Genomic DNA, 23,816 nt, shown 5'->3' with positions numbered 1-23,816 from the left:
TTTGCATAAAGGGGGAAGCATAAGGACAATTGAGGCAAATTATCTTATGGACAGACTATTTAGATATATAATGAAAGTGAAGTTCGACATATGGGCTAAAAAGAATGATGAGAGGTAGTACATACAAGTTAGTTCTCGAAAATGCCATAACAACATCGATCACCTTGGCACTCATCGAATATTGATGGAAGAAATTCACGTGGAAGGTAAAATTATGTCGTTGTTACAAACTTCAACAAATGATTTGATATGGTGCCCTATGAGCACCTTTGGAGGTGCATGCAATAAGTACATAAACTTATGGTGGTAAATGAACCGTGTACGTATAGGTAATGACCTCCATTCTAAGTCCTAACTGGCGTCTTGAATCAATACTTCGATGTAGAGTATAACCACTCAACCTTGTAAAAATCTGCCTATAATATATTCCTTTATCCCATATTGCATGAAACTCCAATCATTGTAATTCTCCCCGTTGCGTATTACCTTTTATGTTATCCAAATAACCTTTGAGTTATAGTGATTTTTACAACATACGCCCAGAAGTTGTGTACTTTTCTATGTGTAGTAAGTTAAGTGACAAAGCTCCAACTCGATGTTGGAGACGAAGGTCGTCAATGCGGAAGATCAAGAAGCATTCGATCGTTGCTGAGTACCTGCGTATGACAGAATGTAGGTCGTTGCACAGAGAGAGAGAGAGAGAGAGAGAGAGAGACACACACAAAAGACTCTTTATTTCACAAAGCAATAATACAACAACCAACCTTACAAAAAGGTTACAAGGTCACTATATATAGTGACCGACTTAGGGCAACTACCCTTTATGCTAATTACATAAATGGCCAAAACGGGATAGTGTGAATACGTCCATTATACACATGTATTCGACACTCCCCCGTAATGGGCGTATACATGGGTTATCTAAGATTACAGGTATAGACTTGGGTTCTCGGACATATCAGCTTTGTTCGTAGTCGGCAGGGTCCGAAGGCAGAAGACCGAACTGGTCGGGTCGGAACAGTTGAAGCCGATCATTAAGGAACTGATGTCGGTTGTCGGGAACCATCCTGCTCTGTGTCCGGCTCTAACCGGACTGGTTTGTCGTTACGCCCATCTGATGCCGAAGAGACCGAAAACGGTCTGCCGAAAGACACTTGGTCATTCCATCTGCGACATTGTCGGTTGTGGATATTTTCTCTAGACCGATTTTCCCTGAAATGACGCAGTCCCGAACGAAGTGATATCGAACGTCGATATGTTTGGAGGCGTTGTGGTGAACCGGATTTTTCGACAGGGCAACAGCACCTTGACTGTCGCTGTAGACAACTGGAGCTGAGTCATGGTCGACTTGTCGAAACGTGTGCGCCAGCCGACCGAGCCACAAAGCTTCTTTTGCTGCGTCGGACGCAGCTACATATTCTGCTTCGGTCGTTGAGGTCGCTGTGCACTCCTGAAGTTTCGACTTCCACGAGATTGCTCCATTGCCGAATTTGAAGCAGTATCCGGTTGTTGATTTCCGACTGTCTATACAGCCGGCGAAATCCGAGTCGGTGTAACCGACTACGCCTGAGGTTCGGTTCGGACCGAAAAGAATGCCATGGTCTTTTGTGCCAGCCAGATATCTGAACACATGCTTGACTGCGTTCCAATGCGATCGGCCAGGATTGTGCATAAATCTGCTAACGACTCCTACGGCATGAGAAATATCAGGCCGTGTCGCGACCATCAGGTACATAAGGGAGCCGACTGCCGGTGCATACGGTACCGACTTCATATCTTCCCCCTCCGGGCCGGATGTCGGGCAGTCTCGCTGAGAGAGCCGAAGATTCATTGGGAGCGGGGTTGAAGCAGATTTGGCTGATTGCATGTTGAAGCGTTCCAAGACACGTCCGATATAGTCGGTCTGAGACAAAAAGAGATGTCGTTTATCGCGATGCCGACTAATTTTCATGCCAAGGATGTGTCGTGCCGGACCGAGGTCCTTCATGGCAAACTTCAACCGCAGTTGCCGAACGAGATCGGCAAGTTCGCCCGCGTGGCGTCCAGAAATTAGCATGTCGTCCACGTAAATGATGAGGAAGATGGGTGATCCATCTTGAGCTGTGTTGGTGAAGAGACAATGGTCCTCATCGCTTTTGGAGAAGCCGATCGATTGGATGAAGTCGTCGAACTTCTTGTACCATTGTCGCGGTGCCTGTTTGAGGCCGTATAGACTCTTCCTGAGTCGGCAGACTAGATGTTCTTGGCCAGTTGCCACGAAGCCTTTTGGCTGTTCCATATAGATTTCCTCCTCGAGATCACCATGGAGGAAAGCTGTTTTGACATCTAGCTGAATCAGCTCCAAGTTGTCGGCTGCCACTACGCCGAGTAGAAAACGAAGGGTTGTCATTTTCACCACTGGTGAAAAAATCTCGTCGAAGTCGATGCCATATTCTTGTCGGAAGCCCTTCGCAACTAATCTGGCCTTGTACTTTGGGGTGGTCGAATCAGACGTCTCTTTTAGTCGATAAACCCACTTGCAAGGAAGAGCACGTCGGTTCCTAGGTAATTTGACCAGATCCCAAGTCTTGTTTGCTCGAATGGAGTGCATTTCCGACTCCATCGCCAGATGCCAGGTGGCGGAATCGACAGATGTCGATGCTTCGTCGTAAGACGTCGGTTCGCCGGCGTCGGTGAAGAAAATTCCAGGAGAATACCTCTCCGGAGGTTGCGACAGTCTCTCGGATCGTCGAGGTATGATTGGACTGGTCGCATCGGGTATCGAGGTCGGATGGTCCAAAAGCGGATTGTTCTGCTGTGCCGAGTCGGAGTTGTCCGAGTCGGTAGTGTAAGGGTCGGCTACCCGTGAAGCTGACCGTGTGTTGAGAGCGGGGCCTTCTTGAAGGGTCGGCACATCGGAAAATGTTACCCTTCGGACTTCGATCGGTTTTTCGACTGATGGGTTCATAGCCGACTCGTTGAACACAACGTCCGAACTTCGGACGATTTGTCTGCGTTCGGGATCCCAGAGTCGGTATCCCATTTCGCCGTCTGATCCATATCCAAGGAAAATGCATTTCCTGGACCGAGGTGCAAGTTTTCGGCGATCATCTTTCGGAATAAGGGCGTACGCCTCGCATCCGAAGATCCTCAGCTTGTCGTAATTCGGCTTACTGCCGATCCATAGTTCCTGAGGAATTTGAAGTCCTAGAGGTCTACTTGGCGACATATTGATTATGTGTACTGCCGTGAGTAGAGCCTCTGCCCAGAAGCCATCCGACAGTCCGGAGTGTTGGAGCATGGAAACTATCCTTTCTTGGATCGTCCGATTCATTCGTTCTGCAATCCCGTTTTGCTCCGGACTGTGTGGTGCCGTAAATTCACGTCGGATGCCGCGTTGTCGGCAGAATTTGACGAATTCATCGGATTTGAACTCTCCCCCATTGTCTGTCCGAAGGCATTTCAGCTTTCGGTCGGTTTGATTTTCTACCATAGCGAGCCAATCTGAGAAGATCGAGAAGACCCGATCTTTGGTGCGAATCGGATAAGCCCACACCTTTCGAGTCGAATCGTCAATAAAAGTGACGAAGTAAGAGGCACCGCCTAGAGACTGATGCGGCATTGGGCCACAGACGTCCGAGTGGACTAAGTCGAGAGGACTCGTGTCTCTTGGTGCTGATGTCGGGTGTGATGCGGCTGCTTGTTTGCCATACTGACAATGCTCGCAGAATTGATGGTCCGAGAAGGAGAGTTTGGGGATGTATCCGGCTCTAGATAGGTGCGTGATGCCGGCCTTGCTGAGGTGTCCTAATCTTCGGTGCCATAGTGATGACACAGGAATATCCACCAAAAACAGGTTACCCTCTCTGAGCGTAACATGTAACGGATACAGTGAGTGTATCTTGGGTCCTCTAGCAAGCAGGAGGTTCCCCCTGTGGAGTGTCCACCCTCCCGAAGAAAAACCGGCACGAATGTCGTCTTCATCTAGTTGTCCGACTGAGATCAATGGCCTTGAGAGCTCGGGTACATGTCGGACATTGTGGAGTACAAGTGTAGAGCCACCTGCAAGGTTGAGCTCTACTGTGCCGATTCCGATGATGTCACAGTGTTGCGAGTTACCGACTCGAACTGAGTCGGAGTGACGGATCGTATATTGCCGAAATTGGGATCGATGAGGAGTCACGTGAAATGACGCGCCCGAATCTAAGATCCATGTGCTCGATTCTTCAGTCGTGAGTAGAACTTCTGATCCGACTGGATTTTCGATTGATAGTATATTCGGGTCGTCTGGTAGCACATCAGCTGAGAAGCTGACGTAATTGATCTCCTCATGCCGGCCACTCTTCTTGTCTGATCTCTGAGACTTGTCGTTCTTGTTCTTGAGTGCGCGGCAGTCGGCTTTGATGTGTCCGGGTTTCTTGCAATAGTTGCAGATTCGGTTATCCCGTGACTGGCTCCGTCTTCGCTGATTGTTCGGCGGTCGTGAGGAATCTCTTCCTCGTATGTTCGATCGGTCTGTCGAACCTTGTACTACGTAAGCGTCGTCTGTTGAGTCTTTGGCAAAAGACTTTCTCCGAGCTGCTTCGGTCAGAATTGCGCTCGTGACTTCGGAGTATTTGACAGCCGTGGTTGACGCGTTGCACACGGTTGTGACGAAAGTTTCCCATGATGAGGGAAGGCTACTCATGAGTATCATTGCTCTGAGTTCATCCTCGATTGCCGTCCCCTGTGACGAGATTTGGGAGCTTATGCTTTCGTACTCATTGAGATGTGCTTGGACCGAATCGGATTCTTTCATCCGCAAGTTGTAGAGGCGCCGGATCAGAAACATCTTCGTTGCAGCGACCTTCTTTTCGTAGGTGTCCGACAGTGTTTTCCACAGTTCGAATGCTGTCGTACACGATTGCACCGTAAAATATACCGATTCCGATAGGTGCATCCGAATCGTGGCGCGGACGATTCTGTCCAGCTTCTGCCACTCAATTGGTTTGTATCCTTCTGGAGGTTCTTCATTTTCGATGGGATCGATTTGCCCCTTGACTATGAGATAGTCCTGCATTTGCTCCTTCCAGAAGTTAAAGTTCGATCCATCGAACTTTCGTAGACTCATTTCTGACGAGCCGGATGTTGATGCCATCAAATTTGGTTTCGGTTGACGGAGCTCGGTTCGGAGTTGACTACGAACCTTGTTGGAGTGCAGCCGGTTGGCTCACCCGATATCGTTCTAGTCGGATTTGACCCCGAGTCGGTTCGGCTTCGGAACTTGCTCGAATTGACTTCGGTAGCTTGAGGGACAGAACCGACTGGTCTTCCCGAATGTTGCCGAATACCGATTATTGAAACCGATTATCTGGACCGATTCTGCTTCGGTTGACTGCAGCAACGAGAGAGACGGATCCAACTGATCCTCCCGAATGTCGATCAACCAGATAAAGCACGAATTTGGGGTTGTTGTCCTAAGACCGATCTGCACCGAGTGGTTACAATGAGCAGCGAGCAGCGTTTAATGACCTTTTCGGATGCCGTTTAACCGAATGGAGCACGATCGTGTCAATGATGCACAAGGGGATTTCACCTCGAGCGGTTACGATCACAAGGAACAGAGTACAACCTGATGGCTTACTCCAAGCAAGAGGATCTAACGCAATGAGGTGCAAACCTCGTTTTTGTTCTTCTTCTCTCTTTCTTCGAATGACGCGAATACTGTGCAGGCGGTGATGACGGCCGAACCTCTGCTCTGATACCAGATGTTGGAGACGAAGGTCGTCAATGCGGAAGATCAAGAAGCATTCGATCGTTGCTGAGTACCTGCGTATGACAGAATGTAGGTCGTTGCACACAGAGAGAGAGAGAGAGAGAGAGAGAGACACAAAAGACTCTTTATTTCACAAAGCAATAATACAACAACCAACCTTACAAAAAGGTTACAAGGTCACTATATATAGTGACCGACTTAGGGCAACTACCCTTTATGCTAATTACATAAATGGCCAAAACGGGATAGTGTGAATACGTCCATTATACACATGTATTCGACACTCAAAGGTTATGCTTGTGAAGACTCAAAATAAAAATAAATCACACATTATGCACAATAATGAGCCACTTGAAATGTATAAAGGTTCACATATGTTAGGATTGAGGTTCTTTCCAATCATATGTAGAATGAAACTATGAACGTGCTACCTACCACTTAGAAGTGGCAAAGAGAGCTTACTACAAATTGGTAAAATAAAGTGAATGTTAGGTTAGCAATAAATAGCTCATTGACACTTGTAAAATTAGTGCTTCATTATGGACATTGAAACATGTGGCGATGACATTACTAAGTTCACTTGGAATGAATTTGAGAGGAGCAAAAACACTTCCTTATGAATGTTGCTTCCATTCGATTTGGTTTACATCCTCTTTATGTGAGACAAGATGTTGGGGCACAAGTGAGAGAACTCTCTGCTTATCCGTCAACACACTTCTTCACTTCCTCTCTTACCCATCACTTTGATTATAGAATGTTTACCCATCCAATCTCCATTGTAACAAATCGACAAGGCATGTTTGTAAATACTCAAAGAACTAGATGCATGGTTCCCACATTGATGACGTATAGTGTGGTCATTTATGTCTTTGCTCAAAAACTTGGTTCATATCCATTGTTCATGAACATCATGATAGGTTGCTTTGGCAATGCCTAGTTTATTGTTCTGCATAGAAACATGGGAGTTGCCACTGATGACGGAATCCCTTAATTTGCATATAAGTTTGAAAATATTGAGACATGTATCTCTACCATTATCAAAGAAATAAGGCTTTGGGCAGTATCATGACAACAATTTTGTTGCAATGTGACAATGAATGAAGACCAAAGATGCTTGAATTGGGATAAATTGCATACATCCATAGCTTTTTGAGCTACGTCAACAATGAATTCGATGAAGTAGTTATTCCCTTCGAGTAACTTATGTCATATAGGCCCAGACATAAATAAGCGAACAAGCTTTAGAGGGTTGTATATTTTCTTATAATGCATATTAAACAAACATTGACACAAAACATATTTTGGGGAACGAATAATACGTCCCTCGTCACATGAGCTTGCAATATGAAACCCCCTAAAGCTTCATTCCCATCTATATACATATGTATACGGGCTCTCAATTTGAGCAAGGTGGTGTGAAGCAACCTAGAAAACCTACATGAACTTGGAGAGCTTTCGATCATCGTTCGTTGGGTATTAAGTGTCCTTAGATGATTTGATTCTAAACATAATCACTCCTACGTCAAAGATAATGAATATCATTTTCTCTTGGTATTCTACCATATTCAAACTCAATTGTATTTGCTAAAGTTGGAGTAATATACATGCATAAGCCACTAAAAGGACTCAACGGTATTTTGGGAAAAACATGTCAAAGACTAAAAGCCGTAGACATTGTGCATATGTGAACACATTACCGACCACAACCGTTTGATACACGTGTGTACGTGGGTGCAAAGATTGAAATGATAGAAAACAAAAAACGTAGAAGACAAACAAATGAAAGTACATAGACACATGTATTTTTAACATGGAAACCTTGATAGGGAAAAACCATGAGAGTCCACCGAACTATATCACTATGGTAGGAGGTAAATACACAGGAGACTATAAAGGCAACAACCTCGAACTCCTCATCGTCAGAAGACGGTTACAACAAAGTTGCAACTCTCGCTCTCGCTCTCTCTCCTACACACATGTTACTCTCTCGAGTTGCACCCACAAAATGCACCAGTTTAAATGACAACGTAATTAATCATAACTACTTGCCCTAACTATATTTATACTCATGTGCATATACAACTATTTACAAATATAGCCTAGTCGGATTCGGTCGATTCGGCTAATCAATCGATTGTCGGTTAGTCGATTTTTTGGCTTCGACCAACTTAACTATCGACTGATTCAACTTATCCATTCAGTTGGTATTTAATCGACTCCATCCGATCGGGCTCGTGCTTTCGATCCATCCGGAGGGACCAAATTTCCCAACATAATATACATGCATAAGCCACTAAAAAGACTCAAAGATATTTTGGAAAAAACATGTCAAAGACATTGTACATAGGTGCTCACATTAAAGTATTAAAATCTTGTTTTAGTAGAGGTTCTAAAACTAATACAAACCAAGTATATGTATTCATTCACCTCACTTATTGAATAAGTGAGAAGAAATCGCTTGATGGATGGTAAGCGTGTTAACGATTTAAAGAGAGTCAAATAAAAATCGATGGTGTATGGACATTCGATCAGCAACGACACGAGTCTTAGACAAACACATCAACGTCAAATGGTTTCAGATATCTTACACAATAGCTCGATATACTCAAAAACTGAAGAAACTAACATTGCGGAGATAAGGTGCAAAGGGATCCTGTCGTAGTGTATAAATCACTCAAATCAAAACTCAAAAGGCCTCAAGTAAGGATCATAATTTCGAGAGAATGGAAAGAAGCAGCAGGGAGCGTGTGATATATATATATATGCGCAACGTAGGTGTAATCAAGGCGATGAAATCACAAATGGGTTGATCCTTCCTAGCAATATGTATGTATGAGTGCGTGCTCGATCAAAGCATGGAGTACGATACATATGTACTATGAGGCCTTGGGGGGGGGGGTGGTTAGTTGCGTGGGAAAGCACCCCATGCCATGCCATGCTATCATGCCATGCTATCATGCCATGCTATCATGCCATGCTATGGCCCAGGCCCCATGCCATGCCATCTCAATCCAAGAGAAGAAAAGAGAATGAAAGGGAGGGAAAAAAATGAATGTATTATTATTAGGGCAAACTTTTATTAACAAAGAGGGCCGTTCGTGGAACATTCTAGAAACAACCCCCCCCCCCCCCCCCCTTCTCCTCCCCTTCTTGCCCTACTTCATACTCTACTATATCTCTCTCTCTCTCTCTCTGGTTCTTTTGCTTCCTCTCACGCTCTAACACTGTCTCTCGCTCTCTCCCAATCTTCGTCTTCTTCTTCTTCTCTGTCGCTCAGATCTGAGGAGCTCCCGCCCTCACCTGCTCTCGATTCCTCCCGTTTTCGCCTCCTGTCTTTCACAAATTTTTATTTTTGCGCTCAGTAAGCGAGCTCGCTTGCTAGCTAGCTATGGCGTCCGACACTGAAACGTTTGCCTTCCAAGCTGAGATCAACCAGCTCCTCAGCCTCATCATTAACACCTTCTACAGCAACAAGGAGATCTTCTTGCGAGAGCTCATCAGTAACTCCTCAGATGTGAGTTTCATTTCATTGTACTTTCTGTTTCATTTTTCCTTCAATAGTTCTTTTAAGCACGTCTTCTTCTTCTTCTTCTTCTTCCTCTTCCTCCTCTTCTTCTCGGCTTTCATTGCTCTTCATTTTTTGCTGAGTTTCCCCAAGACGGTTTCTTTGAACTGGTTTCTGTCCTTAGTTTTCTTCTCTTTCGTGCTTATATATATATGTTTTCTCATTATTTGTTACTACTAGCTACTACAGACTGAAGTTCTCTCATTTCCTTCTATTCTATGTTTTTTCAATGGTCAAATTTGTTCAATATTCAAATTTAAGATGTTTTTGTCATGTTGATGTATTTGTAGCTTCATATTTTTTATCTTTTCTTGTTGTATCAACCAGATCTATGTCTTTAGGCTTTCTTCTATTGTAAGTTTTTAAAGTATTCTGTCTGTAGTGATTTCAGCCCCTCTATATTTAAGAGGGCCTGCTCATGCGATATTATTCTTGTACTCATGTGTTGTTGTTTAAATAAACTTCAGGCCCTGGATAAGATTCGCTTCGAAAGTCTCACAGACAAGTCGAAGCTCGATTCTCAGCCCGAACTTTTCATTCACATCATACCTGACAAAGCCTCAAACACTCTTACCATCATTGACAGTGGCATTGGAATGACCAAAGCAGGTAAATGTTTCTTTCTTCATCAATTCTTTGCTTTTGGAGCTGTTGGTATTAAAGTTGATTACACGAAGTGTTCGTAGATTTTGTGCTGACAGATCATTTCAAACTTCTGTATTTATGTGCATACATACTGATATTTGTTCTTTTAATTCGATTCATCTTCATAGATCTTGTAAACAATTTGGGTACTATTGCGCGTTCTGGAACCAAGGAGTTCATGGAGGCCCTTGCAGCAGGTGCTGACGTGAGTATGATCGGCCAGTTCGGTGTGGGTTTCTACTCTGCATACTTGGTGGCCGAGAAGGTTGTTGTTACCACGAAACATAATGATGATGAGCAATATATCTGGGAATCCCAGGCCGGTGGCTCCTTTACTGTCACCAGAGATGATGGAGAGCCTCTTGGTAGAGGTACCAAGATCACTCTGTACCTGAAGGAGGATCAGGTAAAGCAGTGATATTTGTTTTGATTTGCTTAAACAATAACTGCAGTCAAACCAGAATTGTAATAATAAGAACGCTATTTGTTTCTTGTTTAGGGAAATTAAATAACAAATCAGATTTTGATTCTTATTGCTCAATCGTGATATATCTGATTCAGAGATACGATTGATAATGATTTCATTGTTTGTCTCTCGCAGCAAGAATACCTTGAAGAGAGGCGTCTGAAAGATTTGGTAAAGAAGCATTCAGAATTCATCAGCTATCCTATTTCTCTGTGGGTTGAGAAGACAACGACAAAGGAGGTTTCTGATGATGAGGAAGAAGAGGAGAAAGAAACCAAGGAAGAAGAAGAGGGTAAAGCTGAAGATGTTGAAGAAGAAGAAAAAGAAAAAGAGAAAAAGAAAAAGAAAATCAAGGAAGTTTCTCACGAGTGGTCAGTTTGTAACAAGCAGAAACCTATCTGGATGAGGAAACCTGATGATATTACTAAGGACGAGTATGCTGCTTTTTATAAGAGTTTGACCAACGATTGGGAAGAACATCTAGCAGTGAAGCATTTCTCTGTTGAAGGTCAATTGGAGTTTAAAGCTGTGCTTTATGTGCCCAAGAGAGCTCCTTTTGATCTTTTTGATACAAGGAAGAAGCTCAACAATATCAAGCTCTATGTTCGAAGGGTATTTATCATGGACAACTGTGAAGAAATCATTCCTGAGTATCTCAGCTTTGTGAAGGGAGTTGTTGATTCTGAAGATTTGCCTCTCAACATTTCTCGTGAGATGCTCCAACAGAACAAGATCCTAAAGGTTATCCGTAAGAATCTAGTGAAGAAATGTGTTGAGCTTTTCTTTGAGATTGCTGAGAATAAGGAGGATTATGACAAGTTTTATGAGTCTTTCTCAAAGAACATCAAATTGGGTGTTCATGAAGACAGCCAGAATAGAGCAAAAATGGCTGAGCTTTTGAGATACCACTCCACCAAGAGTGGTGATGAAATGACAAGCCTTAAAGATTATGTGACAAGAATGAAGGAGGGACAGACTGATATCTATTACATTACTGGTGAGAGCAAGAAGGCAGTTGAGAACTCCCCTTTCTTGGAAAAGTTAAAGAAGAAGGGATATGAAGTTCTCTTTATGGTTGATGCCATTGATGAATATGCTGTTGGACAGCTGAAAGAGTTTGATGGGAAGAAACTTGTCTCTGCCACGAAGGAAGGTTTGAAGCTGGAAGACTCTGATGAGGAGAAGAAGAGGAGGGAAGAATTGAAGACCAAATTTGAGCCTCTTTGCAAAGTTGTGAAGGATATTCTCGGGGACAAAGTAGAGAAGGTTGTGGTGTCTGACAGAGTTGTGGATTCACCGTGTTGTTTAGTAACCGGTGAATACGGGTGGACAGCTAATATGGAAAGGATTATGAAAGCCCAAGCATTAAGAGATAGTAGCATGTCTAGCTACATGTCCTCCAAGAAGACAATGGAAATAAACCCAGAGAACCTGATAATGGAAGAATTAAGGAAAAGGGCTGATGTTGATAAGAATGATAAGTCAGTGAAGGATCTTGTTTTGCTTTTGTTCGAGACCTCACTTCTCACTTCAGGATTTAGTCTCGATGATCCCAACACATTTGGCAACAGGATTCATCGTATGTTGAAACTAGGATTGAGCATTGATGATGATGCTGCAGCTTCTGTTGATGCTGATGAGGATATTGACACTCCTGTGGAAGACGCTGATGCTGATGGCAGTAAGATGGAGGAGGTTGATTAAAAGCGAAATGATGCAAGTGAAGAGGCAAAATAGATGAAAACCAGGATGGCAAATTTTGTTTTTTTTTTGGGTAGTGCTTTAACAAATATTTTGTTTCTTGTCATTGATTGATCATTTTATTTGATCTTTCTTAAAACGGTTTTATTCAGTTTGTTCTAATCTAATATTTAACTTCTAAAATGGTCTCAATTTGTTCTTTGGTTCAAGGTATTCATTAAACACCTTGAGAGGTGCGTTCTGGCTTCCTAGATGTCTATTCTCTGTTTGGCTGCCATTATTATGTTCAGTTAGTTAATTTAATACGTGGTCATTCTTATCTGTGTAGTATGTATTTTTTAGTGCAGTTTAAAATTTTGTGACGTCTGTTATATGCTGTTTGTTGATAATAATGAAGTTTTGAGGGATCATCCTAATGTTCTTCATTGCTTTATTGATTTTAAGTTTTGGGTAGGAAATAATCAATATGTGTGAAGGTCTGTGAAAAAGAAACATTCTTCATCTTCAGTCTGGTCTTCTCATTGATGTTGATTTAATGAAAATATTGTTTGTTTTCTAAAGTCACCATGAAACCATGGCTGTGAGAATCCTTTGAAAAGAAAGTTGGCTGAAATTATGAAATTTGACTCACAATTCAAAATGTAGATGGAAGAAAATTTAATCAAATAGTTTAAAGTTTAATGAAAAATGTATTTGATTTGAAACCATTAATCAATAATGTATCACATTAATAGCGATTGGGTTTTGGGTATGAGTGCATTGGCTATTATTATTAACACATGAGAGACTCCTTAAACATTTCAAGCCCCTATATGTATCCTATATGTGGTGGGATTTTGGGTGCTGAATTCCAAACAGAGTGCCCCTTGTGATCAACCGGAGTTAACTAAGCATTGTTACTTCATGATGGTATGACCAGAAGGGTGAGTTTTTAGTGAAACCGGTAAGTGTCATTGCTACGTGAACTTGTGCTACGCCCACAACCGATAGGGCAAGCATGTAGTAGCATATGGTTATGGGTTCAAGTTTGTGCAATTACTAGTTATAAAACATGACATGGCATACAACCATTTACATACGGTAATAAACCTCGATACATTGGTAAGGTTTCAAAAATATATCTACAATAGACACTTAGAATTCCATTGTAAGCATATGCATATTTATTCACTTACGAGTTTTGCATTTCAATTATTTTGACAAGTTATAGGCGTGTCTATTTGTTTCCCTACAAGTTGAGGTCAGCCATGACTTATACCTTTCATGAGGAAAAGTGGTTATTGTAGAAAAATGTGATTAATCATTGCTGAAGTTTCAATGATTGAACTTTCTGAATCGAAGCTTATCAAAGTGAACAAGAGAAAGATATAAGATGAGTAGGAAATCTAAGGTTTGTAACTATCAGTAAAGGAATTCCCATAGGCTACAGACATACATGATGAGGCATTGGTGAGTTTCATAACATCCCCCCCCTTAAAAAACAGAAAAAAAACCACAATGCCGTTGAAAATCGCACAATGACAAAGTTATCAAAGGGATTTGGGTAATGAGACAATCGTGGGTGGGTAAACGATGCGGATTCGAACCTAGAAATTTGAGAGGCATACGAATGCAGGATGTGTTCATGGTGGCGTGGACGAGCGAGGATAGAACCCAAAGAGAATTCTGGTGGTGCTATTAGTAGACACACGGGACATGAAAAGGATGAGTGAGTTCCTCTGCTTAAGGAACCCACAGGCCACGCCCACCCCAACCCACACTTCGAAAGACCCACAGAGTGAGGGAGAGAGACTAGGAGAGTGAGAGAGACATCACATATACATGATACATGCATACATTACTCCAACCCATTTGGCATCCATCCATCCATCCATGCATGCATCTATCCATTCATGCATCTATCCATCCATCAATCCATTCATGCATCTATCCATCCATCCATGCATCCATGCATATATCTATCATCATATATACATTCTGATGTGTGTTCAACTTTCCAAGGCTCGCTCGCAGCTCACACAGTAAATAAATAGTTTTAGTAGAGTAGTATATGATCCAGGAGAAGTACATTGCAGAGATTTTTGAGAACTTTCAAAAGAAAACAAAAACAAAGACTGGGAACAAACTGGACTGAACAATTTTTAAAATTCAGTCTGCATCTATCGAATTGAGAAGAAGCTATGGCTTCTTCTTCTTCTTCTTCTTCTGCAGATTCTTCTCTCATTCAAAGGTTGCTTCTTCACGATGTAGTAGATAATGATGATGATGATCTTCTCTTGGCTTTCCTTCTGCCTTGGATCTCGGGAACCTCATCAAGTCATCTGCAGGTCTTCTTCTTTGAGTTCGTCTGATTCTCTTCTTCTTCTTCTTCTTCTTCTTTTTGGAGCTCTTCTCTGATCGTTTCTTGTTTTTCTTGTGTTCTTCGGATCTTTTCTTCTTCTTTCTTGGGTTCTTTTGTAATAGTTCTTCTTCTTTAATGTATTGTTCTGGTATGTTTTTCTTTTTCCGACATATTTTGGTCTTCTCACATGGTTACTCTAGCCTTTCTCCATCTTTATTTGAGTTTTCTTGTTCTTGTTCCTCTTCATCTCGCCTTTGTCATCATCAACAACATCATCTTCCTCATCCGCATTGTGTTCGATCTTTTTCTGTTAAATATCTTCATTTTCCAACCTCTTTGTGAGTCTGCTCTTTATCAATGTAGAATAACGGACAAGCTATCATGTTGAAAGAAGAAATGCAACAAACAAATCGCTCATCTTTTGCTAAAGCCTTTCTGGAATACATCAGATCTGAATCAGACATGTTTTTCAGTCAACTTTCGGAGTCAGAAAGCAAAGAAAATGAACCGCACAACGTGATCAATTCATCAAATAAAATCACTCCTCGTTCTGAAGAAAAACACATTACTGTAAATTCTCCTTTTGTAATAGATACTCCTACAAACAATGAAGGGGATACTTACGATGCTGAATTTCCATCATTAGGGGGTTTTCCAAGACTCAATGTTGCCACTCAGAAGGCAGTTACATCATTAACACGGCCGGTTAGTTCATACTATGCGATATTGTTATTCACATGAATTCTTTTCATACTTCCTTTGTTAAATTCCTCATTTGATTATTTCTTATATTTGATTTCTCAATGATGTTTTGGTGCTAATGTGTCTGCATATATGTAACTATTTATATGGTTTGGAAAGGTTTGTCTCACTGCAAAAGTAAGATGAAAAGGTTTACTTTCAGTGAGACTCTGATGTTTGAAAAACAGGTATTGTATCACCGAGAAAGTAAGAGCTTTCAACTGGATATGGATTTTACGTCCCTTTTTTTCGTTTACATGGAGAAGTAAGAATCTAGTACTGAGAACAAGATGGAAGTATTAGATTCGCTTTCAATCACAACTTGACTTTAGTTTTTTCAGAAAAAAATGTTAGTTTATTCCTAAGAGAACAACAGGAAACTAAGCTTTGTATGGCTGCTCTAAGGATTAGTAAGAAAAAGGAGATAGGTTAAGAAGACATTACATGAATATTCATATAAGAAAGAAAAGGAAAATTGTTATTCTTATATTTCATTAAGAATTTAAACTACATCACATATTACACTGGCTAATTGGGCAATACTGAAAATACTTATAATCCTTAGGTTGCACATGAAGTGCTGGACTTTAGGATATGCTATAAACTATGAAGGTATACAATAGCAACAAAACCTTTTAAGTAACAGTCTAATGAGTATTTGCAAGAAGCCACTGAGATGGTATCATTTATACTTGTTATTAGGTGTGCTGAATTAGGAAATTCAAGGAGCCGTTTTCCATATGTGTGTGTGTATGATATCAATATGCAACAGCTCGGTTTGGCTCAAACTAGTTCGAGAACTGTTAAAAAAATTAAAACTTGAAACCTTGAACTGAGCCATTTAAGAGATCCTGAAACCTGAACCGTTTAAAACCAAACCCATTACACTAGAAACTGTTAAGCAAATAATTTGCATAAGAAGTAAAATCGAAAATAGTGAACTCTAAAGTATGTAAAACATAGAAGTGATAGCCTAGAAGAGAGGTCTTAGGGTTTATGATTTATGTTATAAAAATACTCTATAAGTTGCGTAAGAGGAAATTTCAAGCTTGGTCAACCATAAGCCGTTAAATCGATACAACTTAAACCGAGTTGTTAATCACCCAGGCAAACCAAACCTAAACCAAATTGCTTTCCAAATTTGTAGTTAAGCCAAACCAATGTTCAGCTTTTAAAACCATGGTTCAGTTTTGGCTCAAACCATTGCTCATTGCTATGTGATAGAGAGTTTGCTCTCTGTTTTGGAGGTTTTGTCAAATTCATTTCGCATCTGAAATTCAGGATTCTGTTACCATTTTAATGATTGACCTTAATTTGACTTGCATCAGAAAAGGCGGGTAAATCCTACCCCAACACAAAATCCAGTTGTAGACAGTGCTTTTGTCCTAGCAAAGATAGAGTCAAATAAGTCAGGTGACAATAACTCTTTCAAGACTAGGAGCAATATTCCTCTGAAAGTGGATATGGATGCTCTTATGCAAAGATGTGATCAGAAACGTAAATCAAAGTCTAAGACAGCTGAATTAGCACAAACTTCCATGCACCAATCTTCTGTTCACGAAAAATGTTTTTCTATGCAAAAGAAGAGTACTGGGTCAACTCAAAGTTTGTCCAAATGCTCAAGTATTCCAAAAAGTACAATAAATAGACTCAGACGGTTTGCAGCTATACATTCCAAGTTGATCTTTGAAAAGTTGGTGCCCACTCTGATTGGAGAGTTGCAATATTTGTTCCAGCTTCTAAGTCTTCAGCGCCTCTCAAAGCATCAGTATGGTGTTGGCCTTACCGAGAGACACTTGTTTGAATCCAGTAACGACTGTTCCTTCTATGCATGCACGTTGATGGAACAGCTGGGAAGAATATTAGACTCAGGTATAGATTTTTATCCATGTATATATGTACATGTGTGTATATATAATGTATCCATGTATGTATGGATTCATATGTCTCGATTTATGTATGCATAGGTATATATCAGCAGTCATTTTTGCTTTTCTAATATAATATGCTATGCTTTCCTTATTCTTTTTTTGTTTTGTTTTCTGTTGCAGTTGGAGAGCCTCTCCTTTCAAGCCTCATAAACCATCCATTTTTAACACAATATTTTCCTGCATTACAGAAGCGATTGAAGGCATCACTAGCCAGCCATCAGGCATCTACACTTCATTCAGTTAAGCTGTACAAGGCATGTAATACCACCAATGTTCTTTCAGAAACTGCAGACATTGGGATGCCTGTATCTTTACCTTTTCAAGCAGCTAGGGACTCCAGGAACAACTACAAAAGTCGAGTAAGTTAGTTCATATTGGTGTTATTATGTCTACTTTTCTTTTTCTTCCGTCAAAAGAATCAGTAAAGATTATGAAGTTTTCTTGCATAGAAGTATCATCAATGCCCTGAATTTGTTTGTTTTATCTTTGCCAAAGGAGTCACAAACATTATATAATAATCGAGAACTTTGTCGGGACCAGTTTTATGCAATCATAAGAGATGCCGCCTCAGTTCAGAATTCGTTTGGTTGCACTCTTGACGAATCTTATTTGAAGATGCAAGAGAGTGTTAAACTTATGATGAATGTCCTGGTGATTGAAAATTATCCTTGGTTCGCTGGTAAATGTTTTCTTTGCAACTTTTCTATTAGTTTCTGTTTTGCTCAATTTATTCACATATGCTGAATGTAATTGTTGCAGAGTTGTTCTTGGAGCAATTTGTCCAGGTAACTTCGTTTGGAATTAAATATGTCAGATGAGGTGATCATTTCTCATTTGAAAGAGAAAAATTCTGCTGGGAATGGTGTATTAGGAAAACCTACTACTTTCCTGGATTTATGGTTTTATGGAAATGACTTAGAGCCATGTTCCCAATTGGAGGTTTTAGCGTTGTGAAAGAAAAGTACTCATAATTCTGGGGACTATAAAATTTATTATGATATGCGCCATCTTTAAGGGTGCAGACATTTTGACCCTCAGCAATGCTTCTTTGATTCTATTTAGTTACTTGGTGATATATTTCTTGCTTGCATATGACATGTCTTGAAACATAAATGAGATGAATATTACCTTTTAATGTTGGGGTTTGTTAACACATTTTGAAAGTCTTAATACACTGTTTTGCATCGATCCTCTTATTCATCATTGAGACAACCAATCTTAAGTGGTGGAACCTGTCAACTGGTTCATATGTTTGACTTTGGTGGATGATTTCTGCCCATTTTCTGTGGTTTGCATTTCAGCACCATGCAACATACATTCATCCCAGTAGCATCATAGAACACTTGTATAATGTTCAAGATTTCCTGTTATGGTGTATACTATATACGAAATGCATTACATATTTTTAATCTTAAATTTTACACAGTAGAGAAGATAATTTGTATATTTAAACTTAATAATTCAGTCTTGATTCTTACACAGCTTCCCTTGGAGATGATTCCGCATTTTTGACAATCTTGAAAACATAATAATTGAACCAAGTGAGTGAATTTAGAAAAGTCTATTCCTTTGGAACCATCCATAATGAGAATTCATGTCAGACCTAATAACATAGACTTTGAGACACTTATGAGAATTCAGATATTGCATGGTTGGGCCCTTGTAGACTTGTCTTAGTATGACTGTATTTCCAGCTTCTTGTGAGTTGAGGAGTCAATAAATCATTACTCAACCAACTGCTCTGGTTTGATGTCGATGCACAGGATTGACATTCTCTCATTTGAGGGTAGGAATTGAATTCTTTGACTAATTCACAATTTCTTAGTTTCAAATTCGTAGGTGGCTATGTGTGGAGAGACAGATCCAGTGGTTACTGGTCTTGCTCGACAAGATCCCATGAAGCTGCAAAGGCTGCATGATAGGCTTACGTTGGGTCAAAGAAATAGGTCTTCAAACTCATCCTTGCCATTCAGCAACCCTAACAAGTTCCACGATTCTAAAGGTGTGAAGATTTTGAATTCAAATGCCGAACACTTGAAGAATACTGTGAAATCCGAGAAAGTGAACCCAGCAGGAATAGAATTCATTACATATCTCCCTCCTTCATTGCGTATCTATGTATGGATACTGGAGGCAGCAGATAGCTATCGACTAACAATGCTCATGATATGGAATTTAAAATCCAAGATATCAAGACTCACAGAGTAATGCTTGAATTCTCTCTTTGGTAATCTTGTAATTGATTTTCTATGTGCTTAATTCAGCCTAACTTCCATGTCTAGGATTCCACAGCACTCTCGAGATGCAGCTGAAATTGGTTCATTATTGACACAACGCGTGCTCAGTCTAAAAGCACTTGCTAGCTTGCTTGGGTGAGTGTTATTTGCTATCTTGTATCAAATTATTTGGTGAACTGCTAAAATTTTTTAATCTTAATGAGATCATTGATGCCAGGTTTCTCTGTTTTTTCCCTGATGGGGGACCTCAAAATGAAGGGTTAGAATGGGAGTTCAGCAAAACAGATCCACCGATAAATGTGGTGGAAGTAATACAGAAAGCAATATCTAATGAAACAATGTTGCTTACCCTTCCTTGGGTTCTTGATTTTCTCCGTTTAGCCAAGGTATGATGTATTCCTTCACACAAAAGAAGTCTATCTGCCTGTAATGCTATATGCTTTTTATGTCTACTTCAACATGCATGTTGTGTTAAGCTTATTCCACATTTCCTTTGATGGCAGCTCAACCAACAAGCAGTTTCACTTCTGCATTTCCAGAAAGCATTAAAGACACTTTGGAATGTGTACAATTATCCTATCCTAGACCCGAAATGTGAATATTTTGGGGTGATTCTTCTTACCTTTAACATTGTTTTGAAGAATTTATGGCTACATTTAACCTGACGGTCACTGCCAGAGGATGGTTTCATTTTGCCTACGTCAGTTTACCTACAGTTTCTCTTTAGATTAAAGTTACAAAACTAGGAATTGAATCTAGGTAAGTTGGCTAATGAAAATGACATTGATTTCTGTTTACTATAGACTTATTACTAGGATATCTAGTCTTAACCTTCTTCTTCACATTTCTTCATTTCTATTGGGTATTTCCTGCTAAATAGATTTCTAACAGCTAATTTCTGACCATTTTTTAGCGGATTCGTAATATATATGTAATATATATATATGTCGTCATTTTCTACATAAACAAAGATGGAACCTAGAAACAAGATCCTATGGAGTGGTAAAACCCCAAATTCAAAGGAAACCTAAAGCCTGCTTATCCTCCCCTGTTTGATCTCCTTCAGACCACCTGCGGCCCTGTTCAGAAAAGTTTTACCTCAAATTCAATTAAAAGGAACTATAGTATTGTTTTAACCCAGCAGCAGAAGATAGTATTGTTCAGGCTTGGCATCTAATGCTTTGGAGATTATGCAGGTGCCAAGCATATGTATTCTGGCATCGTTAGACAGGTTTTTTGAGTTCATGGATCTGCCAACCTACGATGTTAACCTAAAGGAAACTGAATCTGGCAAAGTTCAGAAGCATGCACAAGACGATTCTCCACTTGAGGCAAAAATAAACAGTGGGCTTGATAGAATAGTGGGTGTCGTTGATACTAGCTATATTCAACATTGCTGTCCTGCATTGATGGTGATAATGATAATTTTGTTATCTTTGTTTCAGTTTTTTCTTGTGCTTCTCTTAAACTTGATATTTTGTCATATGCAGGAGCTCCGTGTCATGCTCATGGAGGTGGAAAGCCAACCAAGCGGTGCTTCAAAATCTAGTATATTACATGGAAAATCATTGAGGAAAATTACACCAGTTCATCACCCTAAATCCTCAGGGTTCATTGACCAAGGCGTTTCTTTGGTTGTTGAAGATGTGACACCCTCTTCAGACAGTTATATCCAAGTGAAATTACAGGTGTGCTTCTAGTCACAATTTTTCTTTACTTTTGAGACTTACCTGACATCCATTTTTCACTTGAGCAGTCTCTACATGCTTGCTATCTCTCAACAGATATAGATAATAGATGAACATATATCTGACAAGGCGACCCGCTAATAATTTTTGTAGTCATATTATGCGTGTATCATATTATCTGTGTAAACATATTTATACACTATAAAATGGGTAGTCATTATTCATACATGCCAATGCTCTGGAATAACTGAGTAACCTGAATGACAGCAATCTTTCTTTGAGCAAAGACCAGAGTTGCAAAGGCTAGTCGACTTTGTGGTTGACACAATTGCAGTCAATGCTGCCCGAGCAGCATCCTTGAAATGTGTGCCTCCTATATTAAGAGCCTCTTTGTGTAAATTGGAAACATCACTTTCTCAAAAGCTTCACGTCAGTATTGATAACAGAGAGGATCACCAACAGGAAAGTGAAATTGAAGCAGATGTTGAAAATGTATGTGATGTTTAATTTTTTGATAGTTTTTATTTTTCTTATCTCATCCTCATTGCTAATATACATGTATGATCCCGTTTATTAGATAATAACATCTACTATTCAAGAAGCACTTATTCCTGCAATGGATTATGCAAAGAATTATACGAGAGAGAGAGTTTCTGAGGCCTTGACTGTACTTGCCAGTCCAGATGAAAGTCCCTATGTGCTCGGAGTTGCTGCAAGTTTGTTCCGACCAATCTTTTTAAGAAGTTTTCGCTTTATTATATTGAGGTTCATATAATTGATAGATTTTCTAAAGTTCAGAGGCTTACAGGAATTGCGGCTGATGCATCGGGATCAGCAGCATGTAAAAAGACCCTTGCAAATATCTCTTGTGATGTTCGGAAGTGTATTACTCAAGAAGTTGAAATTTGGAGGCAGAGACTTTATAATGCGCAAAAGAACAGTAACAAGCAGAAAGAACATGAAGAACAAGGTCTTATGACTGTTGATATATCTAAGGCTTTGAATGGAAACCAGCTCCAAGATCACATCCTTACGGAGGAGAACGAAAATATTCAATCTGCTATGAAGAATAAACATGATAATGTTTTGAAGACAGTACAAACAGGTTCACATCTTGATCGAACACTAAGTTACTTTGCTAGAGTGGTAGAATTCTGTTCAGATTGTTTACAAATTGAAAACCAAAGACACCGATTGCGTGTAAACCTAGCAGCTGCATGTATCTCAATGGAAACATTGTTTTCTTCAGAATGTAGCCAATTGCCACTTGGAGGCTTTGATGCACTGATGTACGCAAATGCTGACAGTGAATGTTTAGGTTCACTTGATCTTAGGAACTTAGCCACCACATGTGATGATCTTGATGTTAATTTCCGAATAGAGACAGGGTTGGTTAAAAGAAGCATTGTCTTGGCTTTAGGATTCTGTTTGCTTTCTCCATTACAAGCCTTTGGATATAGTCCAGAATCATTGGATGGATGTGTGTGCCTTCTTCCTATTGTAGATTCCCAATATGTGGACAAACTTGAGTTTAAAGAACATCCATTCCACAAGTTTTATGTTCATGAGCAAGGAATAGATGGGAAGATCTTCTTTCGGAGGTACTGTGAGGAGTCTACCCAAAATTCCTTCCTTGATGAGAAGACCCTTGCTGAAAAACGTTGTATTGGTTTTCAGAAGGAAAATCACTTTGGACATGGTTTAATGCCAGGCCTTCTGTCAATGTGGGAAATGCTTGTGAGAAATGGAATCCTTCAAGGTGATTTTTTGATATCGGAGATTTTGCAAACTTGGAGATGGTTAACATTATTACAGTCACAGCCATGGAAAACTTGTGAAAACTGGTTTGAAGCTGTGACACATGGTATTGCAAGCATACTAGTAGAATTGATATGCATCTGTGAATCATCATCACGTGTTTCAGAGGATAAGCCTCCATCTGTTCTTCTTGAGTGTCTTTTCAAGGATTTTTTTGTGAATCAGAGGGGTTCTTCATCTCAGTTGCTGTGCTACCTCAGAAGGATTGTGACGTGCACATCCATAGAGGTTCTTCATCTTCAGTTAAGGCAGCAAGTTTTGCCAGATAAAACGAATCATCGAAACCAAAAATATTCTGAAGGGTCTATTGCTGATTGTATTGTGGCAGTGATATCATTGGTTGATTTATGCTCAGAGAGAGAGGTCAAATCATTTATTGATGTTGTTTTAAGGCGAGATGTCGAGCCGCCCATCAAACAAATAGATCTTCCTTCATAAACTTGGGTTAATGGACATTGTGATTTGTGATGGTGGACATGACGATTCTGGTGGGTACAGATCTATAGAGGAAGTGGTATGATGAGCTAAATAACTTGTATTGGCATGAAACAATAAGAGAATCACAGAAGGTTCTTAGTTAAACTGCCAGAAGTTAGAAGGCTCTTAACCTTCCTACTTTTAACCTCGTAATATTTCTATTATTGAATGGTATGATCTCCATACCTAGTTAGTTGAAAGGTTATGTCCAGAGACAAACATACTGGTCAATGCGATACAGTTGTGACTCAAAAAATCAATCAGTCCAAACAATTGCACCAATGGCAGTTTTGAGAAAACACAAGGGTCATTCTTGATCACATGCTCATTCCACATTCAGCTGTGCTAAATGTAACTGATGACGTGGTTGGTTTATGACTGAATGGATCAGACACCAGGGTTTACTATATAATGAGCTGTGCAAATGTCACATCAACTTCTGTTCTATGATTAAATGTTTCTTACAAAAAAA

General features: G+C 40.2%; 2 protein-coding genes across 2 annotated transcripts; both read left to right on the top strand.

Annotated features, from left to right (window-relative positions):
- The first annotated feature begins 9,085 nt into the window (after positions 1 to 9,085).
- Positions 9,086 to 12,265, top strand: LOC147869841 (heat shock protein 81-1). Its single transcript, XM_087333765.1, has 4 exons — positions 9,086 to 9,248; positions 9,767 to 9,908; positions 10,073 to 10,350; positions 10,546 to 12,265. Exons 1-4 carry the CDS (start codon positions 9,123 to 9,125, stop codon positions 12,112 to 12,114), a joined length of 2,115 nt encoding a protein of 704 aa, XP_087189891.1. The 5' UTR covers positions 9,086 to 9,122; the 3' UTR covers positions 12,115 to 12,265.
- Positions 12,266 to 14,248: 1,983 nt separating this feature from the next.
- On the top strand, positions 14,249 to 23,800 carry LOC147869840 (uncharacterized). Its single transcript, XM_087333754.1, has 15 exons — positions 14,249 to 14,438; positions 14,816 to 15,157; positions 16,522 to 17,065; positions 17,245 to 17,483; positions 17,620 to 17,803; positions 17,884 to 17,909; positions 18,964 to 19,328; positions 19,407 to 19,496; positions 19,579 to 19,747; positions 19,865 to 19,969; positions 20,558 to 20,773; positions 20,852 to 21,049; positions 21,317 to 21,541; positions 21,627 to 21,765; positions 21,858 to 23,800. Exons 1-15 carry the CDS (start codon positions 14,292 to 14,294, stop codon positions 23,303 to 23,305), a joined length of 4,437 nt encoding a protein of 1,478 aa, XP_087189880.1. The 5' UTR covers positions 14,249 to 14,291; the 3' UTR covers positions 23,306 to 23,800.
- The last annotated feature ends 16 nt before the right edge of the window (positions 23,801 to 23,816 follow it).

This window comes from Azolla caroliniana, unplaced genomic scaffold, assembly GCF_043228905.1.
Source record: "Azolla caroliniana isolate FFs.n. ecotype wild unplaced genomic scaffold, voAzoCaro1.0.p SCAF_1, whole genome shotgun sequence".
Classification (NCBI taxonomy): domain Eukaryota; kingdom Viridiplantae; phylum Streptophyta; class Polypodiopsida; order Salviniales; family Salviniaceae; genus Azolla; species Azolla caroliniana.
The sequence above is the reverse complement of the archived record's forward strand: the minus strand, read 5'-3'. Positions and strand labels throughout refer to the sequence as shown.

Coding starts and splice junctions, on each gene's coding strand:
- LOC147869840 (XM_087333754.1), top strand. CDS start 14,292: ATGGCTTCTTCTTCTTCTTCTTCTTCTGCAGATTCTTCTCTCATTCAA. Junction 14,439..14,815: donor CCTCATCAAGTCATCTGCAG/GTCTTCTTCTTT, acceptor TTATCAATGTAG/AATAACGGACAAGCTATCAT. Junction 17,484..17,619: donor GGAACAACTACAAAAGTCGA/GTAAGTTAGTTC, acceptor TCTTTGCCAAAG/GAGTCACAAACATTATATAA.
- LOC147869841 (XM_087333765.1), top strand. CDS start 9,123: ATGGCGTCCGACACTGAAACGTTTGCCTTCCAAGCTGAGATCAACCAG. Junction 9,249..9,766: donor TCATCAGTAACTCCTCAGAT/GTGAGTTTCATT, acceptor AATAAACTTCAG/GCCCTGGATAAGATTCGCTT. Junction 9,909..10,072: donor CATTGGAATGACCAAAGCAG/GTAAATGTTTCT, acceptor TCATCTTCATAG/ATCTTGTAAACAATTTGGGT.